This window comes from Passer montanus, unplaced genomic scaffold (assembly GCF_014805655.1).
Source record: "Passer montanus isolate IOZ18808 unplaced genomic scaffold, ASM1480565v1 scaffold1, whole genome shotgun sequence".
NCBI lineage: Eukaryota > Metazoa > Chordata > Aves > Passeriformes > Passeridae > Passer > Passer montanus.
Genome location: NW_024356504.1, coordinates 21,299,965 through 21,316,776, shown reverse-complemented (window position 1 = coordinate 21,316,776; position 16,812 = coordinate 21,299,965). Strand labels below are relative to the sequence as shown.

General features: G+C 42.2%; 1 protein-coding gene across 1 annotated transcript in view; it reads left to right on the top strand.

Annotated features, from left to right (window-relative positions):
- Window positions 1–3,911: 3,911 nt before the first annotated feature.
- ACTR3 (actin related protein 3) overlaps window positions 3,912–16,812 on the top strand; it is a 29,178-nt gene continuing 16,277 nt past the window's right edge. The window contains exon 1 of the mRNA XM_039698964.1: window positions 3,912–4,101. Coding sequence (XP_039554898.1) covers window positions 4,058–4,101 — 44 coding nt within the window. The 5' untranslated portion in view covers window positions 3,912–4,057. The remainder of the gene's footprint in view (window positions 4,102–16,812) is intronic.

Sequence of the window (16,812 nt, the reverse complement as noted above, 5' to 3'; positions counted from 1 at the left end):
GTAATGCTTTTGTCTAGGTACAAACCTCTTCAGGCTGAGGTACTTGTGTGAAATTTTAATACTTAGCATTGCTGTAGCTGGTAAACCATACAAAACATCCTGGAAATCTGTGGAGCCCCACAACTGATTTGTGTAACACTTGCAGAAAGCTGTCTGCAAATTCCTTCCATCTGAATCAAACTGTTAGACTGCATCTCTGTTTACCTGTTGATTAATAGAAATACTTTCCTCCTGACTTTAATCCTCTCATTCCTTATCCATTTGTATTCATCTGCATTCCCTTGCTCTGTGTTTACATTGCAAACTCCCTGGAGGCAGATGGCAACAGAAGGAGGATGCTCTGCAGTGGTAATTACTTCTGTTATCATGGATGTTTAGGAGAAGATCACCTGCAATCCAACAATGCTTACAAACACTGGACTTGGTGCATCATTGAAGGATGCTGTTGCTGGATTATGTGTGCTGTATAGGATTTCACAGAATCATGAAGGTTGGAAAAGACCTCTGAGACAAGCCCAGCACCACCATGCCCACAGCTAAACCATGTCCCCAAGTGCCACATCCACATGCTTTTTGAACTCGTTTCAGAGATGGTACCAGACAAAGGCAATTCAGGCTTTTGTTCACTCCCATTCCATTGGTAAGATTGAGAATATACTAAGACATTTCTTCTACACATTAAAAATGTTGTTTCTGGTACACCCTGAAACAACGAAAAGCTTTTCATAACACAGGAACTGACTTCTGGCCAAATAAGGATGAAAAGATTCAGAAAATTACACCATGAAAACTGACTGTAGGCTTTTCTACTGCTCTTGTACCGAAAGGTTGGAAGTAAAGCTTGGAAAATCTTTCCATGAAAGAAATATGCCAATCAGCACAGCAGTCCTGCTGGATCTAGCTGAATTTCAGCTTTATAAGCTCAATTTTGTAATTTAAGAACAAGACCTCTGTGCTAAAAATATCCACCAAGATAATCTAGATGCAAATGCATAAAACTACAAAAGGTTTGTACAGAAACCAGTATTGAAACTTAGATTGATATATTTGAATTTGGATGAGTTAATATATCAAACTTGTGTTTATGGTCCAACAATGTGAGATAATATTGCTTAAAGAGAAATCTTGCCCCTTTATTTTATTGGGCTGGTGCCTGAGTGCACAGCCACCTGAAAACTGCATCTGGCAAGGCTAATAAAAGGAAACATGAGATCTCATGGCCAGGGTCTTTCAACCCCTTCCCTTGCAAAACTGTGATTCATTTGGCACCTTGATACTGAGAGAAATCCTATGCTTTTTGGTCCTCAAATGTAAATTCCACTGTAATTCAGTACATTAAAATGCACCAGCACTGCTCTTTTTCAATGCCATTCTTCATGCAGACTCAGGAAGAACACACACTGATAGCAAGAGATTGCAAAGGAGTTGCTTAACAGAGTTGTTTCACTTTCCATATGACCTGAAGCACTTTTTTGTTCTGCTCAACCCTTTTGTTCTGCTCAGTGCCGCCATTTCCCAGAAAACACTTGTACTCACAGGGAGGAAAAGATAAATTCAGCAACGGGATATTTTCTGTAGAGTGCATTACACTAAGTGCTTTTGGGTGTGATTTAAAGTTTTATAGTGAAATGATGCTTCTGCTAGCAGAAAGTCTCCAGCACACTATTACAGCCTACAGTTCTACTCTCTGCCCTTTGGCTTTGCTATTAAGGTTAATAAGACTAATCAAGAGCATTATTTGGAAATATTAGATAATAAAGGCTGGCCAGCAATGGAACACTAATGATTGTTCTGTTTAAATCTCACTGCAGCTGGGTAAATTAACTCTGGTCCTGATCCCCTCTGTGCTGTATGGCCTGGACAGGACCTGCCAGCTCCATCGTCTCCACATGCCTCAGGTTTTTGGACCTTATTTTGTGCTCCTCTGGGAGGATACTTTAACTCCAGCAGCTGGAGCCCAAAGCTGCTCTCTCATTCCGTGATTCCATCTGCCAGATGCAGCAGTTGAACCTGCTGCATGTATAATCCTGACTACCACGTAATAAAACTGAGAGGAGAGTGAAAAGTCCACATGGTAGTTTATATCCTAACTGTATTTATTTTAGATAAATATTTACCTATGCACATACAAAGAAAAGGCCTATTTGCACTTTCTCTGAAAAGCTTTCAGAGATATCCATCTTTAATATTCTAGCTCAGCACAGCTCACAAGCTACACAATATCCTGCAGAAATCCCTTTCATTATCTGTAAAATGTCTCATAATGTTCTAGTCATAATTTGCTTTGACATTAAAATAAAAATGTTAATATTCTCAATATCTCCTTTCCTTGCTTCTGTTCCTCAGGAAGATCTGGCAGCCCACAGAAGCCAGATGGTGACTTGAACTTCCCAAACGAACTGCCTGGCTGCTGCTACTGAAAGGGATGGTTTTGCTCTCTCCTATCTCATCCTGAAGGGCATCTACCGAGTCCTTCCTTTGCTTTGGCACTGGCCCTAGTCTAGCCCTCCAGTGAAAAAGGGCTGAGGCTATTAATTAGAGATAGCTGAAACCAGGTGAGGAGAACGTGCTTGAAGGAAGCAAGACCAGTGTGAGAATACTTGGAGGGTTCCCTAAGGGACACCTGCAGCCACACAGCTCCGAGGTGAAGTCAGGATGTCAGACCAGGACCAGGAGCAGTGTGGAGGCTACCAGAGGGACAAGGCAAGTCTGATATCAAGGCATCAAGCAAGGCAAGGACAGCACAAACCTACAGCTTAGCTCACACAAAATGTGAAGGGTCAGAGCTGAGCTTAATTTGGTCTCCAGTTCTCTGGGACAAGGATTGCAGGGTGGAGACTCCTGGTGATGCTTATCAGAGACATTAAGATCCATTAGTACCCACTGACAATTACTCATTCTGATCAACTACCAAATTTGTTCACAGCTTGACATCCGATTATACCATGAAGCTCACATCTTCTCATTGCCAAGGCAGGAGCAGCAAGCAAAGGATTGAAAATACCTGAAATACCCAATATGAGAACTGTTAAAACACTAAGATACTTTAAAAACAAACAAAAAGTGATGTGTGGCTGCAGTACACTACAGGGCAAGGACTGGGCCAGACCTGGCGTGCTCAGCACTCTGTCCTTCAAAGCCTGAAGGGTTGTGGAAGGTAGAAAGAGAGAGAAAGAGTACAGACTATATTTTGTCCACCTGAATATCTGACCCCAACAGTGCATTGTCTCCTGCCCTTTTTGGGACAAAGATGATGGGGGGAGTCTGTTGCATCTCTCTTACAAGGACGGACTGTGGGAGCTGGGCCTGTTTAGTCTGCAGAAGACTGAGAGGGGATGTCATTATTGTGTATAAATATCTCAAAGACAGGTGCCAAGAGGATGGTGCCAGACTCGTTTCAGTGGTGCCCAGGGACAGGACAAAGAGCACTGGCCAAAGTTTGATCTCAGCATGAGGAGAATTTCTTTACTGAAGGTGGCAGCGCCCTGCAACAGCTGCCTGGGGAGGGCGTGGAGTCTCCCCCACACTGGAGACATTCCGAGCCCATCTGGATGCATTCCTGTGTCACTGCTCCAGGTGACCCTGCCGGGGAATAAGGAATGGACCGAATGATCTCCACAGGTCCCTTCCAATTCTAACAATTCTGTGATTGCCCGTGGAGGTGGTGGAGCCACGTCCCTGGAGGTGTTTAAGGAAAGCCTGGACACAGCACATGCTCTGTTTGACACGGTGCTGTTGGGGCACTGGCCGAACCCGGTGACCTCGGGGGTGCTCTCCAGCCCGAGTGAGCCCGTGCTATATCCACCATGACCCGGCACCGAGCAGCTCCCGCCGCCCTGAGGGCGCTCGGCCGCTCCGCCCGGCGGGCGAGGCCGCGCCACCGCACGTCACGGGGCGGGGCGGGTCAGCCATCTTGGGCTCGCCGGGCAGCGAGCGGGCGGGGGCGGAGGCAGCGCCCGCCCTGCGGAAGTCCCTCGGTGCCGCCGAGCGCAGCCCGCCGAGCCCCGCCGGAGCCCAGGGCTGCCCGCCGTCCCCAGCACCGCCGCTACCGACCAGCATGGCAGGGCGGCTCCCGGCCTGCGTGGTGGACTGCGGCACGGGGTGAGACACGGCCGCTGACAGCTCGGGGCCGCCTGGGGCGGGGCCGGGCGGGTTCCGCCGCCGATGCTGCTGCAGATGGCGGCGGGGGTCGCGTTGCCGGGCCGGGCAGCCGCGCCCGAGCCGCGGCTGGGCCGGTGCTGGGAGGGATGGACCAGGCCGGCCTGGGCCGGGGGGAGCATCCAGCCGCCTTCCCTTCTCCGCCCTTCGCTCTCCGCCCGGCAGGAGCCGTGTCCCGGCCCGGCCCCGGGCTGGCCGGAGCCGGTCGGGGCCGCCCCCATCGGTCCCGGGCCGGGGTGCGGGACCTTGTGCGGCGGCCGGGGCCGGGGCAGGCGAGCGGGGACGCGGCTGCCGCGGCTGCCCCGAGCCCCTGGGATGCCCCGGCTCGGGGGAGTCGCCGCTCTGCCCGGCGCCGGCTGGGGGGATCGTGTGTATTCATTTTTTGTTTTAACGTGCGGATAATGTCATTTATTCTGTGCTACTTCTCTCTGTGGAAGAAAAAAAACCCCTCCCCTTCCATCGAGCAGGCGCAGAGGAACTTCCTTAGTTTTGTCAAAGCCTCTTCCTGCTTTCGGGCTTTTATACCTTATAAGGCAGTTTTCAGTGTCAAACCTGAACCAAATCCGCTCTGGAAACGCTTCTTTTCGTTCAGCAGCTGCCAGGCGGTGGAGGGAGCGCGGTGCCAGTGGCCCGTGGCACCGGGAGCGGGGCGGGAGGAGGCCGCGGGAGCCGGGCCGGGGCCGGGCGGCCGCCCCGGAGGTGCCGCGGGCAGCGCGGCCGGGCGGGCTCGGCGGTGCCGCTCGCGGGGCAGTGCCCAGCCCGTGACCCGCGGGGCCGTCGGAAAGAGGAAACGTCTCCGTCGGGCCTCAGTTTTTCACGGGAAGGGAAGGCGCTGCTGTGTTTTCAAAGCTCTTCGGCTGCCGCTGATGGCATGCTGCTTGTTTAACTCGTTTCTTACTTTTGTTTCGCTTCTCGTCCCTCTTGCTAAAAATAAAGGAGATTTTCAGTGAGTGCTCTGTGGATGCAGATATTTGTCGTGCTTTCTTCGAAGTGTGTGTTCTTCTGCAGCCTGAGCAGTTGTTTCTGAAAGCACGTGCTTATTATCCCCTCAAGAGAATCTGTTTGGTGTGGGACATGAATAAATCAGTCTTTAGGAAGAGCAGGTATCTGTGTGTGAGTGTCTGATACCTACATGTCTTAACAGTTGTATGAAGAAGTCACTCCTGTAGTGAAAGCAGAATTAAAACCTTGAGTTCTGTGGGATGGAAGGAAGTTAGCACAGTGGGAATGAGGGTGTTTAGCTGAGTGTAGTAGGAGTATATTTGAGTTTAACATGTGTATGTGTGCTGTTTGTCTTTCAGAGCAAAAGATCTCTACCTACTCTTCCACATGCCACCGGAGGCTTTTCCCATCCCACATGTTTGTGTATCACTGGTAGTCCCATTAAAGGCAATAATTGTGTCTTTATAGGTTTGTAAAATGCAGGTTGTGACCACTGGATTAGAAATTTGCTTAAGGCTTTCAGCAGTGCCCCGCAGGAGCAGCATGCAGACTCAGGGCAGTGTAAGAAATAACTTTGTCTTATTGATGCGAGAGGTGTACCAAGGGACATGAGTGTTAAAGCAAATGTTCCTGGGGAAGATGTGTGTGCAAGTACACCATTAATCAGCTTCTCTTCAGATGGTGTACTCTGTAATGTTCTTGAACATGATGTAATCCAAGTCTTGCTCCCGTTATATTTATTTCCCTACAAAGCTTTAAAAAATGTTCTAAGATGCTGTTTTATTATGCACCATATATTTTTTTTAATGGAGCCCATCCTATTGTGCTCTTCAGGCTTTTCATTTCAGGTGCATTTCATTATCCAAGGTTGTTCTTCTGTAAAATTCTGCTTCAAGAAAGTGGGGCAAAGATTTGTAGCACTGTAAAGATTACAGAGTGTTGGGGTGGTTTGAATTCAATAATTTCAGTAGACAAAAATATAAAGTGGTGAATTTACAAATGAAAAATATGACAGTTGAGATGAATAAGAAATGGGTGGGTAATAGTGCAGTGGGTTTTGATAGCATGATCATGCTCTTGGCTTTTATTTTTTATTTGGTGTAGCCCTCTCAGTCCATCTCAGTTTTTGTGTGAGAGCACAAACTGTGTCAGCCCAGATCAGCTGAGGTTTCAGTGTTCTGTCCTGTCTGTCAAAATGACAGAAAGCAGACAAATTAAATATAGCCCCCAGAAAGAGGAAAAGACGTTTTGAAAATACAGCTGAAAACAGACAGGGTGGAAGGAGCTGCCTTGCTTAGAACAGACTTTAAATGTGCACTGGTTTTCCAGTAAGTAGGGTTTTTTTAGAGGAAAGGGTTGCTAGTTTGTAATGTCAGGAGAATTGACCTCAATCAACAAAAGGTCAGTGCTTGTAGCCACAGTTCATTTTGTTTATCTGAGTGGTAAATTTGGTTTTGTTTTTTTTTTTTTTAATGTGTGTGTGCATTTTTGCCAGCCTTGCTAGTTTGTAATGTCAGGAGAATTGACATCAGTCAGCAAAAGGTCAGGTGTAGAAGTGGTATTGGAGAGTGTCTTCCTATGTCTTGTGCTTGTAGCCGCAGTTCATTTTGTTTATCTTAGTGGTAAATTTGTTTTTGTTTTTTTTTTTTTAAATGTGTGTGTGCATTTTTGCCAGCTAAGACAGAGGGTTGAGAAAGGCAGCAGAGTTGTGCTTTTCAGCATCAGATGGTACGAATGATAAGGACTTCTTTTCAAAGAGACAAAAAACACAGAAGAGATTGGGGAGATAATATGATGACTGTTACTTGAGGTTTTAACATCTCAGTCAAACTTTTTAGGGGTCATCTGAGTACGTGTCATACAGCTGGAGCTGGGAAATGGGTTTAATCAGTGACATGGCAATCAGATGCAGCTGAAATTCTTCCAGTGTTACATTTGTGCACTGAAATTTGCATTCTTTGCTTAAGCAAACTTGATACCTAGAAAATAAGGTAATTGATAGCTAGTAAGAGCAAGTAAATACTTGTGGTTTTAGAAGCTGCTTGTCTGAAGCACTGTCCTTTTAATTGTACAGTGTTTGTACATGATATGAAAAATCTGAAGAGTCCAGTTAGTTTAACATAACTGCTAACCCCAGTTTTACTTATTTCTGTAACTGATAGCCTTGTCTAGTTTAGTTTTAAGTATATTGTTGTTTTGTTGGGTAATATGTAGAACAACACCTTAGGACCTTATTGTCAGGAAGTTTTTGTCCATGTTAGTAGTGAATTTGACTTCACTTGGCTGCTGAGAGCCCCTCTCTTTCTCTCCTTTCCACAAAAGATAGGCACCAGGTCCATGAGCAATGAGCTATGAACCTATGTGCTGTTCTGTTTATATCCTTCAAACGCTGTCAAATTTTTGATTTTCCTGAAGCCAGTAGATATGCTGTGAATGAGATTTACTTCATACTTTGGTGTATCTAAGAAATACATGCATTTTAAAACAAAAATTAAAAATAGAAAAATGAGATGGAGTTCTTCCCATAAAGTATGTGAGCAATGTACCAAAGAAAGGAAAAGGCTCTTAGTCATTTTTTAATCACAGTAGGCTGCAGTCTTTTGCTCTGTGCCTTTTGGGTATTTGAATTGTTCTTGCTGCCTCTTCTACAGGGGAGCACAGCACTGCCTGCAAGTCATGATTAAAAGCTCTTCCTACGCCACTTTGGAATTTAGCTTGATTAGGTTGACAAGTAGATTTTAACTGTGTCTTTCTGTGTGAATGCACTTTTTTCCTTCAGTGTGACTTGTATAACACTGAATTAGCTCATTTGGGATGGCAGATAATTGCAAGTGTTCAAATTAATGGCTCTTCAGCTGAGCTGCAGTAAGTGGCTATGCAACTATTGCACTCCTAAAATGAGAATTTAATTATAGCACTGAAAGGGATTTACAGACTATTATTTGTATTTTCTGTACCTGGGCTTTGTTTTCTGCAGGTTTGTGTGCTATTTTTCAGTGACTGCCAGGTGGATCCATTTGATACTTGAGTGTCAGTTGTGGCCAGCTTCTCTAATGTACCCAAGAGTCTTCTGTTGGGAGGGTCATGTCTATTGGTAACCTTTTTCTTGAGTAAATTGGTTATGTGATTGTGTGGAAAAACCCAGCCTGTTGCCATGATCTTGTTTTCTGCCTCCTCCTCTGCCAAGCTTTTTATTTCCCTTTTTTATTTCCCATGCACAGGTTGCAAAAAGTGATGTATTTTTTTTTAACTTCTTTCTTGCATACTAGGGGTGAATTAAAGGTTTTAGGGTTGACTGGAGAAATATGTCCTGTTCTTGATGGGAACTCGGGATTTCTTGGACCACCTCCTGGCAGTCTGGGTTCCTGCTGAGCTGAGAGCCAGGAGGATTGAGGCTGCTCAGGATTTCCAGGGTTTCTTGATGTGGAGTTGCAAGCTGTTATTTGGAATGAGTCACATATATCTCAGAGTTTCTTGGCTATTTGGTCTCTCTAACCAGTGCTGTGAATGAAGGAAGAGTAAATTTAGGCACACAGAATCTCAGAGAAGCAGAAGCTGGCTGGAGTGAGCTTTACTTTGGGGAAATTCTCTACAAACCCTACTGCTCTAGTTCATCTTCATGCAACACCTCTGTAGCTGTAAGGAGAGCAAAGTGTTTATGGGTTCAGTGTCTTCTGATGTGATAAGGTATGACAGGATAATGTCATTCTGTTTCTCTTCTGGGTTTTGACCTGAGAGTGTAAATGAGTACAAGATCCATGAAAAGCAATAATCTTCCATAGACAGCAAAATCTGTGAGGTGAGAAATCCAGTGCTATAAAATCAAGGTAGGGAGAAGTAACAGTCTCTTTTGTGAGCTCTTGAACTTTTTAGTATCTTATACGGTGCCTTGAAATTATTTTTTTTTCCTAATGTTCCAGGCATGGTTTATTTCTGCAGGTTTTTCCAGGCCTAACTTATGTTTAGTATAAAGATTTCAGCACCATGACATTTCTGCAGTTTATACTTCAACTGGATAACTTGTCATGACCTTCTATGGGCTTCAATCTTCATGAAAATTTACTCTTTTGGGCTGAATTTTCTCTGTGTTGTGTCATCCCAGAAGTCATTCTTCAATACGGAAAGCATGGAAAAAATATTTCCTTGATGGCATTTGGAAAAAATCCTCTTCCAGGGTTTTAAGAGTATCTTTTGCTTGCCAGTGGCTGAAGTGTGGTTAGGGAGGGAGGGGAAAATGTCTCATCCTTCACGTGGAAAAAGGAATTGTACTAGGTTAAGAATTGATTTGATACATTCAAAAAACCTTTGCAAGGACACTTTGAAGGCTGATGATGACCTGTGGTGTCTCTTGGATGATTCTAATACATCACAGTCAGTGTTGCAACACCAAATGGCTCAGAGTATGCAATATAATTAGGAATAATAGGAGTTCAGTTAGGAGTACATATATTTCTACTGACACACGCTTTTTAAAGATTTTATTTAGTGCATTCCAGAAGCCATTCAAGATGCATGGCACCTTGCAGTCCTTCAGTTTCTGCTCCTCTTTTCCTGTGTCTCACTTGTGCTCGATACAGAGGAACAGGGGCAGTGGCTTTTCAGGGTAGAGCACAAACCCACTTGCATCCCTGGGCTGGATCTGTAAAGTTAAAGATTAATGAACCTCCCTGTGTAAACTGCAGGGCTCCTGGGCAGGGTTTGAGGTGTATCTGGGATGGGCAGGTTCCATTCTTGTCCCTTGGTCTGTTTAGTACCTGGCTTGGACTTTCTGCCCAGCAAGTGTGTTGATAGCATTACTCCTAGGGATATTTACTAGTCTAAATTAATTGTAAATACAGTTTTTATGAGTTCAGAAATATTGTGCCAGTTCTGAGTAGTAATCCATGCTCTGTATTGTTTTGTAGGCGCGCCTAAGAAATTTGCAGTAGGTCTGTTAGTTCATGCAATTGGAAAGTTTCAACATAATGTCTCAACGTTTAGTTTCATCATTGCAGACTTTCTTTGGAACATGCTAAAAGGTTTTAACAATTTCAAACAAATTCTTTTAAAATAACTTTATATGAATGCTTGTCCAAAATTAGAAGACTTTAGGGAGACAAAGTTAATTTCAAAGGTGAAATAAATAAAAACATACTTGGGTTTGTCCCCAAGGAAATTCCAAATTCTTTTCTGCTTTATGTAAGAAAAGGGATCTCTATTACTTTAATCTTCAATTTTTGGTTTTGGTCACTGAACTAAAATACATTTAGGTGCACCAGTCTAACAGAAATCATCCTTGGGTAGATGTTTAAAAATACCATTTGGATTGCAAATTAGTTAGTACCCATAGCAGGATTATTTAACCATCAAAATGAAGCATCAATCCTTTCCAAGTGCTACTAGTGATGTATTGCTGTGTTTTGTTTATTCAGTTATATCCGAAATTGAAAAAAAGAATAATTTTATCCATTGACTTAATGTAGAGTATAATATGATTCATATATTTTTATTTTTGTTTTGATCATGGGTTTGCATTTTTAAGACTAGACGGAAAAACTCTAGATGAATGTACGGTTTTAATTTTTTCTGGGATTTCCTTTTTCTCTTTATTATTCTCTTGTGGTCAGTGCAAATGTTTGCAGCTGTGCACAGGATGTGTTTTGGCATGCTCAGGCTGTAGAGAGCAAGATGCAGACAGGAGGTTGATAGTTTATTTTGATAAATAAATGCTATCAATGGATGAATCCAGATTGTAATTCTTATCACCATACCTATTATCTAGGTTTTCAGTATTAGTATTTTTTTTTGTCATGACTTGCGTTAGATACAGAACATTGTTTATCATCTGCAGGAGCTTTCACAATACAACTGCTTGCATATTTACTGTCAGACTGCAGAATCTCTGTGATCCTGTTAAATGAGACCTGCTTTTTATATTAAACAAGATTTACTGGTATGTTTTTGTCCACAGCTGAGTTTTTTTTCTACGAGCAACTGTTTCTAATCGAAACAATCTTTTATTACAAGTGTGGTGTGACATGATAAATATGTAATCTGTGCTTTAGTGCAAGTCTGCTGTTGATGGAGCATTTGGTTACCTGCTGAAAGGCTGAAGTGGTAATGGGGCAGATGGGGAATGCTGGGGCAATCCCCTGGTGCTTGCTGGGTGCTCCTGCCCTCCATCCCCACTCTCCCAGGCCATTCAGTCTCATCCTGCCCTCTGCACAGCTCTTGGGTCAAAGCTGGAGCTCTCAAGTGCTGAAACTGTGCAAATAGCAACCACAAAAACTCAACTTTTTTTCCTTTTTTTATTTTTTAATGTGGAAGAACTGTACAGTTTTAGCCCCTTATTACATTTGCTTGAAGAAACTTTCAAGTCAGGCTTTTTCTGCATCATAAGATTTAGATTTTACCTGTTTAATTTCTTCAAGTGCAGGATTTTGTTTACTTGCAGGTTATGTATGTGTTCATTCAGTTGATCCCTCCTTGATTTATCTGTTGAAAAATATGTAGAATTCATTTATTTTCTTGGATTTTTTTCTTTCTGATAAATGTCTGTGCAGTCATAGAATATTCCGAGTTGGAAAGGACCCACAAAGATAATTGAGTCCAACTCCTGATGTTCAGCTTATTTTGGGTAAATGATGTAGAAAGTTGCCAAATAAATCTCCCCCTCATACTAAATAACTTACACTGTTAAGTAATTATTCATGTAAGACTGCCAAACTTTTGGGCATTCTTTCCTCAGTATTTGGAAATACTGCATGGAGTAGGCAGGCTGTGAAAAATGCTCAGAAAGTCTGGAAAAATGGAATACAAATTTATTAAAAAGCCTATCAGTATAGGTGAGTGCTGTGTGGGTGCGGTGTAACACAGAGGCACTGTTAAGACACTTGTTAAAATGAGTTAGTCTAGAAGTCTCAAAGGAAGCAGTGAGTAGAAAGGAAGCATTTTGCCTTTGCCAACACAAACTACTCTACTGTCATTATACAAAGATAATATCCAAAGCCATTTGCTCTTCTTATTTTGAGGAAAATGCAGTCAGAGAAAAGCTTTAACTTTTGTGTTAAAGTATGTGCCAGCATTAAATATTAGAAATGGGTTTACAAATACAGATAAAATTGACAAAGACTACAAATACAGGTGGTAGTATCATCAGGATGCCAGAATTTGGGTTTTGTTAGTTGAAAACACTTAAGTATGGGCTGGTTTCAAGTCTGCTTTTTGTGGCTCAATTATAAGCCACTTTTTTGGACATAAATGCATCTTATCTTCCTCTTTACTTTCAGGAGAACTTCTCTAGAGTCAGCTCACCACTGTTGTTCATTTTTGGTGGGTTGGTTGATTTTCAAAGCTTTGGTGGTAGTAAACATAAAGCAAAATTGAAAGTTGTTGCTCTTCTACTCCATCCAAATGTTAGTAAAGTTAGAAGCAGCACAATGCAGTAGCTTCCTCTATTCTCCAGACTGATGTTAAAAATGTCACCTGGAGACCTGGGTTGAAGTGCATGTGTAATTTATTCTGAGTGCTTGCAGCACAGGCTGCTTTTGTCCCCATGTTCCTCTTGGTCATTCTGGTCTGGCTTGTGCAGCTGTGACTTTGTGGTTTCCACTCCCCATTTTAGCTGGACTTCACTAGCAAGCACTACACTTGTCTGTGCTCTGAGTTGTAAAGGTAGCTGCTGATGAAAAGCAGCACTGGATGAATTTCCACCCAAAAATACAGATGCCTTTGGAGATAAATCAGCCTTTTTTAAAGGTAGTTTTTATCTATTTAGGAGATAAACCTTTGCTAGAAGCACTTCTCTTTGAAGATGCTTTTAAGCTCATTTATTAAATTGCTCACCAATTTTCTTATGGTTTGTTTTACTGTGATATTTTCAGTGTGCAACACAGAAGTATTTGTTGCCAAGGTGAAGGCCCTTCCTTGGGTGGGCTGATATTTTTTGGGGGAAATACTGTAAAATAATAGTTTCAAACACACAGTAGTACAGTTAATTCCAAGGTCAAGCTTTTAGACAGTGAAATTTTTAACACCTCTGCTACCTAGAGGTCCCCTATGTCACTGAAATACTATACTCCTTTTACCATCCCTTCATGTGACTTATCTACAATTTAAGAAAGTTTTCTTTACCTGAGAATGCTTCTAATCTTGTGGGCTTTTTCCATTTATAGAGCAAATTCCTTGGTTTTCCACTACTGATTGCTTAAAACACTTGTTGACCAAAAATTTTTAAAATTTGACAGAAGCAGTTGCTATTTAAAAATGTAAACTAGTAATGTGTGAAAGGTAAACTATATTAACTAAAGATGTAAAATACGGAAAACATGACTAATTTCAAAATCTTGCTGTCTTTTGTTTTATGAAGGACATTTAAAAAGAGATGGTAAACTAATTTATTAACACAAGTCCCATTTTCCTGATGTAATCAGTCCTTCAAGGACTTCTGCTGCTGCTTGACCAATTTGCACCTGATGCTAGAGCTGGGATCATTTTTAAAGGGGCAAGACAGCTTTCCTGTTTCACTGGAATTTTCTCATAATTTCTCTTTACAAGATTTGAAAAGTAAATACTTCCCCTATGGAAGTTCAGTCCCATCTGGATGGGAGAACAGTCCTGATACAAGTAGGATCATAAAAGAAAAGCAACAAATAAAAACAGAAGGACTTGTTCAGGCTTTTCAGTTATATGAGGCTCTATGTATAATGACAAGGAATTCATCCATGTTTGAAAAATGTTCCACTTCTTTTTAAGGCAGCTGTTATCAGAAGACATCAGACAGTAAAAGCATGGTATCTATTTTATAATCCCTGTCTATGCCAGTTAAAACAAGAAAGCCCTTTTTGATAAAGTCTTTGATGGACAGACCATGTGTAAGGAGCTGATGTTGAAGAGCAGAATCCCTTTCCATTCTGTTTAAAAACTTGGAGTTTTAGCCACGAGATTTATTTAATGCCCTTTTGAATATATTACCAGGTGCATGTTCTCCTTAGAATCTCCACTTCTTTTCTGTAGTGACTTCCATATCCTGCCTTACTTGATTACAATTTTTTGAGTTAAGGTCATTTAGCCAGCAGTGAACGAGTGTTGAATGATGAGTGTTGCAATCCTCTTGCTTTCTGTCTTTGGCCCTTGTTTCCTGGAGCCTTTTTTCCACATAGTTTCAGTAAAGAAATGCAGAGCACTCCTTAATATAATAATAATAATAATTATTATTATTAATATATTAATAATATATTATATATATATAATATAATATATATAATAATATATTAATAATAATAAGCCTTTTTTCCACATAGTTTCAGTAAAGAAATGCAGAGCACTCCTTCCTTAGGAGAGTTCATAAACACATGGGAAAAGGCTCACAAGAGAAATGGGAGATTGGCTCCAGACCCATTTGCATGGAAGGGGATATGGAGCAGAGATCTCCTGCTGCCTGAGCAAGTGTGGCACCTTGCAAAAAGGCAGTATCAGCTTACATGTAAGAATAAATGCATTTAACTGTGGAAAGCTTAATGTAATCACTGGATGTTAGACTTGCTTGGAGCATCACCACTTGGATGTGTTCTGCATGGGAGTTGAGGTATGTTTGATGGGCTTGATGTATGGGCTGTGGTACACATGAAAGCAGAATTTTAGCAGTTACACACGTGTACTGTGCAGGCTGTGGTGCCTGGGAAACCCACTACATCTGCAGGGTGAGATACAGGTCTTTGGAGTGAGAACTTGTACAGGACTGTGGCTTGGACGGTGAACAGTAATTCAGAACCATCATGAAGAGAGCAGTTTGAACAACAGGACAAAAATAGCTCTCTGAACAAAATGCCCTTGTTTTGCTAATGATGCACCCTGAAGCTAAACCAGCATGTTTTAATTTCCTTCACTTTTGGGTTTTTTACTCCCACTTGCTTTACTTTTCCCACAGAAAAATGTTTCTTTTTTCTTTTGTTTGTTTTTCATGCTGCTTTGTATCTTTCCAGTGGGACCAGCATTGCTGGTACATCTTACTTATGTTTGTGTGTGCATTTTGAATGCATGACATTTCTGTTAGCCCAGGTCTTTAGGAGCAGCTGAGGAATAGGCTGCAACCCAGATTTGCTCTAGGAGTTGGAGATCAGGTGATGCTTGTCCTCGAGTGCTCCTGTCTGCTTGTGCTTGGTTAACTCCTGTCTTGTGTGGAGCTGTCAGAGAAATGACACAATTTGTGTTGGACCCCCCAGCTCTGTGGTACTTCAGGAGCAGCTGGACAGCTGCATTGCCCACAAAGCAGTTGTCCCCCTGTTCCTCACTTTTGTTAGAATTGCAGTTGTGCTTGAACTAGGGTGTCTAACTTGGGAGAATGACTTCTGTTGTGGGTAGGAAAGCAGGTAGCAAAGGCATGTGGTCATAGTTTGTGGTTTGCAGATGGAGGTTCTGGTAATGACATCCTTGTTACAAGTTCTTACCCTCAGCACTGTTTCCTTTTGGCTTTAAAATTGTCTGTGTGACTAATGCACAAGTAACCTTCCAGTGACATTGCTTTTGTGTCATAGCCTCAGAAACATCTATTCTAGGTGAGAGAGCACATGTAAGAAATCCCATTAGTGCTCCTGAGAACATTGTGGGAAGCCCTTTGGCTGTCCTTCCAGAGAGCTTTTGGGCAGGGAGTGCAGAGCTGCTGTGCAGTTTCAGGATGTGAGTTTTTGAGTGTGGTCACATGCTCAAGATATTTCTTCACTAATAGGTGAGGGGTTAGTAGAGTTAACTCAGAAGGAGCCTTCATTACTTCCTCTCCCAAACCTGTTTGTGCTATGAATGTCCATTACAAAAATGTAAATATATATGTGTGTTTTTATATATATATATATATAAAAAAAAATGTATGCTGAGAGAAAGTGTGGGAGGGAGTGTATATGGTTCTCCAAATACATATATGTATAGAGAATGTGTACTGCTCTTGGATACTCTTTAGCTGATTTTCTGAGCTAAAGGCCATGATTTTCCAACAACTTTTTGCCTGTTTTTTAAGGTTTTTTCCTTTTTTTAAATGAGCCATTAGGCCTACAGAAACACTTCAGGGAACTGAACACAGAGAAATAGGAGGGAAACACCCGAACAATCCAGGCTTTCACCTTTGGGATTTTGTAAATCAGTTCTGTGTTACAGATTTTAATAGAAGTCAGCTTATACCATTACACTCCTGCGTGCAGTGCCTTGTGCCCTCACTGCTGAATGCCCCAAATTCCATGTGGGATGGCTGAGTCCATGTCTCATTAATGGGGTGTGCCTGCCTGTCTCCATGCAAGTCCTTTCTGCCACTCTTCAGTTCTGAGCAAGACCAGAGGTGATTTACGGAAAATCCAGTGTTGGTACTGCCTTTTGATATCTCTACTATCAGGATTTTTTCTGTAGCAGCAGTAATTCCTGTCCTGGAGAAGCTGGGGTGTGCCTTGTTCCTCTGTGAATCATTGATTAGTCAGACACACGTTGCTATGTAGGAACTCCTTATGGAAACTGTATACTTGTGGAATCTGGATTGCCTATAGTATCCTTCTTTTCATGTGATTTAAATATTTCAAGTGACAGTGATAGATCTGATCAGTCTGAATAAAGTCTTGCATAAAGAATCCCACAGTGACTAGATTGTGCATTAAGATTTTTATCGACTTTCATTCAGTTTTACCGTAGCTTTTTGCCTCACCTATCACATTTTTAGACTTCATTTTAACTAAAGAGTATCTCTATATGCAT